This window comes from Cyprinodon variegatus, unplaced genomic scaffold, assembly GCF_000732505.1.
Source record: "Cyprinodon variegatus isolate N-32 unplaced genomic scaffold, C_variegatus-1.0 Scaffold676, whole genome shotgun sequence".
Lineage (NCBI taxonomy): Eukaryota > Metazoa > Chordata > Actinopteri > Cyprinodontiformes > Cyprinodontidae > Cyprinodon > Cyprinodon variegatus.
In genome coordinates this window covers 317411-328279 of record NW_015151129.1, presented here as the reverse complement: position 1 = coordinate 328279, position 10869 = coordinate 317411, and the positions used below count along the sequence as shown (strand labels likewise).

Below are 10869 nucleotides of genomic sequence, written 5' to 3'. Positions count from 1 at the left end.
AATGTTCATTGCAACATAAGTTAGCTTTGGATTGATTAAAAATGTGATTACTTCTTAAATTTTAACTTCTGATACAAAACTTGCAATAACACCAAAAATATAGGTAGAAAACCAGCAAATCTTGTCGTAATTATATCATTATTTAAAATTTTCTGCATGTTTGGTGAATTTTCAACTTTTGTCATATTTTTGTTCTCTGCATTTGTACCCTAAAGCCCCCTTCTTGTACGACACCAGCAATATTTCTGCTCAGTTCGTTATCCAGCTCACGCCATCAGGCTGGACCTTCACAATCTGGACCATCATTTACATCTTTCTGGCTTTGGTGATGGTGTACGGCATCTCTGGCATCTTCAGGAAGTAAGGGACAAAAAATGGCAACTCAAATTGATTTGATGTCAGTGAAACATTATAAAGCGATGTTTAGTTTGACTATTTGTGAATCCTCTCCACAGAAATGCCTATGGTTATGTGTACTGCAGCCCTGCAGTTTTACCGCTCGGCTTTTATGCGTTTTGGTGCTTGAATCTCATCTTAAACATCTCCTGGTTGTTCCTATGGGACAGGATGTAAGTTCATGTCTTTTTATATCAGTAAAAATCATTTTCAGAATTTGTAAGTAGTATCTTCTGCAATAATCTTCAGATACTCTTATTTTACAGAACAGGAGTTATTAGTAGAATTCAGCACAGAGATAGTCCTTATTTTTGGAATTTAAAGTAATGCTTTACAATGCAGAAAACTATCACATCTTGTAAGTTACGTTTAAAGTCCAGGATAATATGTAACCAGTTTATCTACAGGAAACATTTAGTGCATAAGATACTGTCTTTAAGTTGAGAGGTATAGAATTTTTGATGCAATGACAAAAATCAAAATAAAAGTAAGGAAATATTGCAGCTCAATTAATTTAATCACTCTGAGGATTAGTTTAACCATTGAAATCAAAGATTCCATTTAAAATTAATTATTTATTAATGCTGCTTAAATGACACACTGTTCAAGGAACAACCTTAGGTATTACATATATCATATGTACTCAGACCATTATTTTTCCTGTTGTTCAGTGGATAGACAACAAACTGATGTTTATATAATACATTCTTTTGTAAAATATTTATTTTTCTTTGAAAAAAGGTGGTAACATTATTTTATAAATATATGTCATGAAATATTAGTTTTATTGGTCAATTAATGAAATAAATAACTGAAATAAATTGAGAATTACTTGTCATTTTTATTGTATTCAGTGTAAGGGTCAAATGGATTTAGGGATTATATACTTTTTTGCCAGAAAGAGTCTGATTAGGAAGAACAGAAATAATTTTAACATGTGCAATTAGCTTAACAAAACATGTCTATGAAACATTTTGCAACATATATGTGGGGTTCTTCTTGGATTTCTCTAGCTCTAGATTCTAAAATGATAAAAATAAAAATAGATGATCCACCCCCTCCAAAAAAAAGGACTTGAAACCTGTCTGTTGATTTGTTTATGTGTATCATGCAAACCCAGATGTATGGTTTGCATGATGAATGGTTTCATTTAATTGAAACAGGTTTCAAATAGACGAAACCATAGATCAAAATGCATAGTTAACCTCGTCTTCAAAGGTCAATGAAAGTTCTTTATGGGTGCGTTTTATCTATTTTTTGCACATGTTCGCAGACTAAAACTGTTGGATTTCTGTATGCAGTGCTGTGATAAAGCTGACCTTTGTTTAGGAGATAAGCAGGAGAATTAATGCATATTAAAGCAGAGGGAAACAGCTGTATATCTGTTTTATTCAAACTGTATTTTTATTTTTTTTCTCCAAGGTTCATGCCTGCTGCGTTGGCTTTCCTCATCCTAATCGCACTGACTAACTACGTAGTGATATTTTTCTCCTGCTATGGTCTGAGCCAGTATGGAGCCTGGCTCAACAAATATCACAGAGTCGACCTGTGGCTCCATCGACTGCTGGTCAGATATGCAACACAACCCTTTACCTTCTCAACCACTGTGTCAGAATCTGTCTTAATCATTAAATTGTCTGTATTGCAGATTCAGAATGGGATTGCCATATATGCCACATGGACAACCATAGCGTCCCTTGTTAACCTGACCATCGTTCTAGTGTACAACGCCAATGTATCCGACACAGATGCTGCCACCATTTCCCTTTCTCTTTTAACTGTGGTGGTGGTTGCATGGTATGTACAAATCAGACAAAAATGAAAACTTTATCTGACTAAAGAATAAAAAGGGGTCGGTAATGTCTTGGCTCCTTTTCTGTCTCAGGTTTTTCCTGGAAAACTTTATCCTCGACAGACACGTGAGGTTTGTCCTCACCGTCTATCCGGTCGTGATATGGGCGCTGACGGGCGTCTTTACGGAAAACTACAACGCTGCTGATCCCACTCGCAACAACATCTTCAATGGTGAGGAAAAAGGCTGCTGATCTCGGTGCCTTTCAGCATTATTGGTAAAGCTTTATGATTTAGTTTGGTGTAAAAACAATAAGACATTTGCATGGTTTGTCAGCACAGAATGGAACAGAAATCTTTATTACAGATAATATGTATTTGCAGTAGTGGCACATCCCCCTTCTTTAAAAAAATCTTAATAATCATCCCCCTTCTTAAATAACCAACCCCCCATATCATCCCATGTGACATTTTATTACTGAGTGTGTACAATTTCTGCTATATATTAACACTAATGGCAATAATATTGCCCTTTCAATATTTGGCGGGCTTACGGATAGCCTGAGGAAAATAAATAAAATCAAAGAAGTGACCTACCTGACTATAAAGCTGATCCCAGTGGGAAATTTGTCCTCTGCATTTGTCTGTAGCTATGTAGAGTCAGTGATAGCCATGCCAGTCCAGGGATTGGTCCAAGGTGCCTTGGTCAAGGTCAATGACCGGCTTACCTGACATGTAACAACCATACCATGCATATTACTCTAGGTTAATAGACTATATTAATAAGGCTATGTTCCATTATGTAAATTCCATCATCCCCCATTCTTTTGTTATTTACAACTAGACTACTGAGTAGTGGTAGGGTAATGATTTGGGATGGAAAATTAATAACAAACCAAATCAATGTAGAAGTAGAAAACGTAACAAGGATGGACTATAGCCACTCTATAAAACATCAGCTGTATATAAAGCCCTGCTAAACAGATTGTATACCTATTAAAAAGAATTTATGTCATATGTGTCCTTTTGGAAAATTGAATAAATAGGGATAAACAAGGATACTTGATTTTTATTTTTTTTTTTTGTTTGTTTTAAAGATGAAACTCGAACAAATTTGATGTGCCTTTGTTTTCAGAACCCCTAAGTAAACGGTATTATTTGCAGAGTCACATTTAACTGCAGTACAACTTGGGGTTCTAATAGCTTTGCACATATTAGATGAAGGGAATCTGTGGTTGCATAAAAGTTGCAGTTCTTTTGATGAGGGGGGGAAAAAGTTCCCAAACAGACTAGCTTATTGCACATAGTTCCCTACTTGTTTTTAGGAAATATACAAAACTGAACTTTAATGCACTTTACCACACCAATATTACTCTTCACTCACGAGGAGTTGTATGTTTTTAAAGTTCCAGCTAAGCTTTGTTAGTTGGCTTTCAATGATTAATTCTCATTCATCAAGTTTTACGCCCAGTGTGGCCGTGATGATTATAGTTATATGTTAATTTCCTTACTCATCCCGAGCCACAACCTTCTGTCAATCATGACTTTTAGTCTACTAACCGCCACCGTTTCTCCACTGTAGCTGCCCTGTTAGGTGTCGCCTGTTTCCTGTTTGTCACACGGATACTTCTCGTCTCTTGGAGGCAAATCAAGAAGCCGCTCTACAAAGACGTAAACCCTGATGACATGTCCCCGATGGAGATCGCAGAGAAGCAGAAAAGGTTTTTAAAGTGAGCTTCTTGATTGAATGTTGGAGGCCTTCTTTTATCTCAGAGTTTATCCTGCAATCATGAGAAATTTTAAGAATCCTTTTTATATGCACTGAGAAGTTTACCATGTATTCACCCTAGAATGTACTGCTGGCTCTTGATGAAGCCTCTGTGAAAAATATGGCTGCCTTATGCTCTGAGGCCTCTGATTGATTTGGGTGCTCTTTATATTTTCTATGCCTTTAGTCCTTTACATGTTATAAGTTTTTATATGTTATTGTTTGCTTTTTGTCAACACAATTTGACCTTTGGATCATCTTTCTTTTCTATTATGGTATATAAATTTACCACTGACTGAATATTTAATGCATCTGGATTACTTATTTGTACAACAATTACGATGTCAGAATCAGAAAGATGTTATTCATTCCTAACGGAAATAATATATTATTGAATGTAAAATTATAAAAAATTTGATTGAAGAAATGTGCATATTAAATAAATGTATGAAAAAAAAAATGTTTACTGTTGTAATTTTACTTCATTTTCTTTCAAAGCAGAGACTTGCTCATTAATCATTAAAAGTTGTTTCAAGTTATATATACAAACTATTATGGTTTAACTTAAAAACAGCTATTTTATGTTTTAGCATCAATAAATTGCAGGAACTATAAGAACCCTCATTATGGAGACAAGCACCATAAAGATACTGAGTTTTTATTTTAATATAAGTTTTTTTTACCCAGACCTGTGCCTTTAAAGTCAATAGAGTCACAACATCGACCCTGTTGTGACTGAACTAAATGCAGCTGCACCGGCTGATGTAAGAAAGCATCAGGCTCTGGTCGGTATAACCAAAATGCCCGAAGCTGGCGCAGATATGGATTGTTGGTTTATTTTTTATCAGGGTTATTTGCCCCCCCACCAGTACAGTAAATAGAATTAAATAATGCAGCCCAGATCCAACTTACATTCAAACAACATATGTAAATGTAGAGCAAATAAATAAAATAAAACTGTGTGCTGCTTAAGATATTTTTTTTTAATCTAAGTGAAAACTAATTCTACAATAGTAAGCAAAATGAAAACTAACAACAAGAGACATAAAATCGGACAAATGTCCTCAGCTATTACTGGTAGTGCACCAAGCTCCTCCATACAACATCCAGGACTCAGATCTGCTGCCTTACCGATCATCAGCCATCATATAACCTGGTTAAATCTTCTAAGCAGTTAATTTTCAAGCTAGGTTGAAATTAATCGGTTGCATATAAGAAGACCTAACCCTATTAAAATATTTGAAGACTATTCACATATTTTGTGACTTTCACAGTTGTGCTGCTTTCTTATTCCAGGGTGAAGGGGATGCATTTTCTTTTTTTCTTTTGCTTATTCATTTTTTTTTTACATGACCATATCTATTGGGTGAATTAATATTTTTTCAGGTGAGCATGAATGATTCTAAAACATCTTGCTTTTAATAGAAATCAAATTTTATGCTGTTATAACTTTCTGAAAGTTAAATGGACAATAATAATTGAGGCTGATATGCCTCAGTCCACTCTATGGCCACTTAGTACTAGAAAAAGAATCAGTTTGTAAAAAACTCAGAATTAATTTAGTATAACATTGATAAAAGAGGAGAACATTCATTCTTACACAAGGATTTAAATCTCCCATACGTGTCTATCTGCTCTGTAATCTCCTTATTGTGAGTTATCAGCTCATGTATGGGTGGGGGTGTAGTCATCTGGCCAGTGTCAACTCCACTTGGAGGAAAGTCTTTATGAAACAAATGTTATCGAATAAAACAACTTTGTACCTAAGGTGTTAATCTTTACCTGTCTACTCTGTGTTGGAATAAAAGTAACACAAATAAAAAGAAAAAGAAAATCAGAGAGGAGAGCAGAATTTTGAGACAAGGAAAATAGAAAAATCTTAAACAGAAACCTTTTCCATGTGTTTAAAAGCTTAGGGGGCAACATTTGGACACTTCAGCTGATTCCAGCTTTCTATGAAACTATTATTATATCTGGCTTTATTTGCTGCTCTCGTTCATATATGTGCTATTTTGCTAAAATTGTATTTATATGTCTTCCATTTTACTTTTTTTATGAATTTTTGTTTGAACAAAAATTCATAAAAAACACTGCACCTGATATAAGACACTAAGACTTATTTGTAGAATGACGTCCTCTGTTATAGGAAAATAAAAAATATAGCTTTGACTATATTTTATTTGAGTCATAATTCTAACAATAAAAGGAATGTAATATAAATGTATACATGTCGTCTGAAAATAACTAGGTATTCTGTAGCGAGCAGTATGTGCATACAAGATAAGAGCCACACGTGACCTCTCATGGTGGGTCATAAAAGTTCTCCTTACCTAACTATGAACCTTCTATATAAACAGGCTAATCTGCCCTGTACTCTGCATTTACCTTTTTCTCTTTACACCAGCGACTTAGTGGAGATCAGAAGGAGCAAATAAGGTATGTAAAAGTTCATCTTCCTGCATACTATACATGTGTGGACCCTTTATCTTCTCACGCTGCCGGGGTTTTATTGACTAGCGTAAAATGCGAGATGATATAGAAACACGTGAATCCATGTGTTTAATGTCACAAATGTGTGTTCAAAAGGAAGTATTTAATTATTACATTTTCTATTTGGTATTCTCATACCTTAAATGTGTATTTTTCTCTGTATGTCAATGGTATAACTGCAGGATACCACAATGGCAGAGCACAACTACAGACGCCTTGCTGCCATTGTCATATCGTTTGCTGTCTTTGCAATAAGCCTTGTGTTCAATGTGCTGTCTGTGTTTGCAGTGGGTGAGTTGAATCATATTTTATTTCTTTTTTAAGCTTAGTGTGCTGGAAGACTTCGATTATTCATGCAGCATTATAAACATGAGTTTCCCTTGAGTTTGAATTCATATTTACATTCTTGTTTTGTAGGTCCTTATACAACCACTACAGCCAATGTGTCGGCTGTATATGACACAGAGCTCACTCCTTCAGGGTGGACCTTCTCCATCTGGGGTCTCATCTACATCTGGCTGGCAGCAATGATGCTCTACGTTGTTTCTGGTATTTTCAGAAGGTAGTTCAGACATTCTATGTTCAAACAATGGCTCTGTGATGAAGACAAAATGAAGGATTAAATTGTGTCCTGATTGTTTTGTCCTGCAGTAATGGTTATGGATACGTCTACGCCGGCCCTGCAGGGTTGCCGTATGGTTTCTTCATCAGCTGGTGTCTCAATCAAGGATTTAATATCTCCTGGCTTCTTGTTTGGGACAGAGGGTAAAAGCCTTCCCTCCATACTCTAAAAGCTTTAGGTTGCTTTTCTAAAAATGCAAACCAAACTTGTAGCCAAATATAGATGCCTTTTAAAGCAAGTTTTTTGAAAATCACAAAAAAGCAAAAACATTTTAATCTGTTTTCTCTTTTCATAGACTGATGATTCCTGCTCTTATTTTCCTCATCCTGATCATCTGTACAAACTACAGCATGGTTGGCTTCATCTGCCACAGACTTCACATTTATGGACCCTGGCTAAAAAGTACAATTGAAAAAGATCTGTGGCTCCTGCGGGTGTTGGTAAGTTGTTGTAATGCAGAGCCAGCCACAGAATGCAAACTAAACCAGTGCTTAATGACCCAACTTTAGCATGAATAATCACCAATATTAGGTTTACAAATATTCAATAATCACACAGTAATACCAAAAAATAAAGAGCATTTTGTTCCCCTTTTTACCAGCTTCAGTAATGGCTTTGCTTCTAGGGTTGATATAGATATTTTACTCCAAAACATTTACCCCTGGATTGTATAGAACCACCTCATAAGGAAAGATTTTCAACATTCTTATTTTGCTTTTGTTTAGTTTCTTTTTAATAAACTACAAAATAACCTAATAAATAATAATTGCGGGACAGAGGCACATAGCAAGGAGCTAAAGAGGATGAGAAAATAGAAGCATGGTACGTAGAAAAATAAGAAACCAAAGGAGAATTGTATCAATGGTTTAAAAGGAAAGAACGCTATACATCTATTATTAATATTAGGAAATAACTAGAGAATGTAAGACCAAAATATTATGAACAGCAAAAAAATAATCAGAAAGGAGAATCAAAAAATCTAACACTTTAATATAGAAAAGAAAAATGGGGAAATTGTGGTGTTACAGCTGCAAAAAAGATTACACCAAAATTTATTTCACAAATATGGACATTATAAGTGTAAAAAAAAAAAAAAAAAAAAGAATAAGCAACAGAGAGAAGAAAATAAACGAAATACTGCCCTGTGCAGTGTTTTTACAATATACATACCGGTACTGTGCATCTGAAGAATAGATAATCATTATATAGCTGTGGACATTTGTATAGTAATGGATATGTGAAAATAGCATCAACACCAGATATGTGCAAAAAAATGACCACAGCATTTTATATAAATGACCAAGACAGAAACTTTACAAAAATCAGCATGAATGTAACAGATCATATCATAGCTGGGTTTCAAGAAATACTTTCAAGTCATATAAAATCTTAGTTTATGAAAAAAACTAAAAGACTAACATAAAAGTCTTCAAAAAACATCCTGGCAAGCATCAATTTTCGTTAATTTATTTAACCACAAATGAGCCCAAAATCTCCAAAAGATTTTTTGTAACTTAATGTCAAACAGTGATAAGAACCCGTCTTTTTATTCAGCTTATGTAAGTAGCCCTCCGACAACTTTCTCAAAGCAAAAGTAAAAAGGTACTTGGTAAAATGGCTACTGAAGGACTGAGTGACTGTTGACTCATACAGTAACATCTGATTAAAGGTTTTAAAATATTTGATCATATAGACAGTTATGAGCAAATTGTGATACTTTAAAGTAAAACATTTAATAAAAATTAGTGGAAAAAGATGGCATGCTTACAAAATAACCAATTCAGGAATTTTTTTTTTCAACATAAACTTTTAAAACCAAATGTACAAAAATTTAGTGCATATGTTAGGAAAGGATGAAGAAATTCCAGTGCCAGTATCTATACTGTTTACTATATGTTGATCTGATCTCAAATAGCTAAAGTTACTCTTGTTCTGTAACCAGAAATGTTACTTAAGTAAGAGTAACTGCAAAGATGTGGCTATTTTTGCACATTTATTTATTGTCTAATGAACACTGTAATATCAGTGATGTAAAGCACAGATATTTAAACATTACGTATATTTTTGCTGAGCTGTGTTGATTAATTGTTGCTGGAAGATCTGCAAATCGGCTCTGACATAATCTGATTATATTTTACAGAATTTAATAACAAAAACAACAGGAAAAAGTTTGTTTTGATGTAATTTAATCTGAATCTGCAGGTTCTGAATGGTGTGATGATCTACACATCATGGACAACCATTGCAACGCTCCTCAACCTGACTATAGTGCTAAAATATGAAGCCAACATGTCCTCAGCAGACTCAGCCACCATCTCCTACTCTCTTCTAACTGTGGTTCTGCTTTCATGGTGAGCCTGATTTCTTTTTCAATTTGTCTTTAGAAAGAAGGTAATAAGATTTGCAAAAATAATCAATATTTTTACAGGTTTGTTGTCGAAAACTTTGTCCTGGACAAGCACATGCGGTACGTTTTTATTCCCTACGTTGTTGTGATCTGGGCTTTGTCTGGAAACCTGACCAAGAATTATGACGCCTCCTCACCCAGCCGCAATGGCATCTTTATTGGTAAGAAAAGGGAATGCCACATATCTAAGCATGAGGATATAAAACAAAGATCTGTCTAATATATTGTGTTCTTGTAGCTGTCCTGCTGGCTGTTTCCTGTGTGCTGCTCGCCATCCGGATTGTTTTGGTGGTTTGGAGAAACACCAAACAGCCACTCTATAAAAATGCCAGTCCTGAAGCCTTGGATGTACCAGAAATTACTGAGAGGCAGAAAAAAATATTTCGCTAAGCCTTTTTATGTCATATCCTATTGCAGGAATACATTTCTGTATTTTTTTTTTCTATTTAAATTAGATAGGCTATTTCTATGTAAATTCTGCCACATTAACATTCGCTCCAGTATATTTTTCTGCTATTCTTCTCAGCTTTGACTGCCTGAACTATGAATATCTTACGGTTCTTGCCTTGCATCTATATAAGACTTGGATAGAAATACTGTGACTACATTATAGTCACTTTACTTTAGGCAGACAATGGATTGTACTTAATCATTATATTTTAAGCAGTTTTATATTTGATATATATATCTTCTCTGATGCTTTTTTTTGTTAAATTATTACTTATATTACAAAAGCAGCTTTTTTATTTTACCGATTTTATCGCATTGCTTGTTATTTTAATTGTTTTGTTTGAATTACTTAATTATGATAATTTTCTTAGTGTGAAAATAATTATCTAAACATGACTATGACGTAAATGTTTTTTATGGTGCTTTAAATTTAATATTCAAAGTGCTTTAATGGTTTATGTAAACATAAATAAATCAAATTTATCAAGCTGTGTCATAATCTTACATAGAATCCTCATATACTATCTAAGGCAAAATGGTTGTTTCAGAGGCATTTTTTTTAAATATCAGATATGTAATAATAACAGGACTTTAACAGGGCCATGTATTTTCACTTAAAAAAAAATTTAAACTAACAGTAAATTTAAAATATATCGTCATGTCATGTCTTTGAATCAGATTATCCTAAACTAGTAGGCCAAAGAAACACATGCAAGACTCTGAAAAATAACTGTTTTTCATGGTGTTCTCGGTTAATAAAATTCTCATTTCAAAGAATGTTTTCATTCTGTGTGAAAAATTAAAACATTTTTTAATGGATGATAAAGCAACTGGAATGAAAGGTTGTGCAGTTTAACTGATTTAAAGACACTGCCTGCCTCTCTGTCTGTATTTCTATCTATACCTCTCTGTATAAAGCAGCCAGAACTCCCTAATCATATTCAT

At 34.2% G+C, this 10869-nt stretch overlaps 1 protein-coding gene across 1 annotated transcript; it reads left to right on the top strand.

Moving 5' to 3' along the window:
• Positions 1-6399: 6399 nt before the first annotated feature.
• LOC107097152 lies at positions 6400-10024 on the top strand. The gene is made up of 7 exons (XM_015394178.1): positions 6400-6736; positions 6863-7007; positions 7097-7210; positions 7363-7507; positions 9270-9418; positions 9496-9635; positions 9713-10024. Exons 1-7 carry the CDS (start codon positions 6637-6639, stop codon positions 9862-9864), a joined length of 945 nt encoding a protein of 314 aa, XP_015249664.1. The 5' UTR covers positions 6400-6636; the 3' UTR covers positions 9865-10024.
• The last annotated feature ends 845 nt before the right edge of the window (positions 10025-10869 follow it).

Bases quoted from the DNA above. Each gene is read 5' to 3' on its own strand.
- LOC107097152 (XM_015394178.1), top strand. From the start codon at position 6,637: ATGGCAGAGCACAACTACAGACGCCTTGCTGCCATTGTCATATCGTTT. The intron at 6,737-6,862 runs GTGAGTTGAATC...CTTGTTTTGTAG, and splicing joins GCTGTCTGTGTTTGCAGTGG to GTCCTTATACAACCACTACA. The intron at 9,419-9,495 runs GTGAGCCTGATT...ATATTTTTACAG, and splicing joins ACTGTGGTTCTGCTTTCATG to GTTTGTTGTCGAAAACTTTG.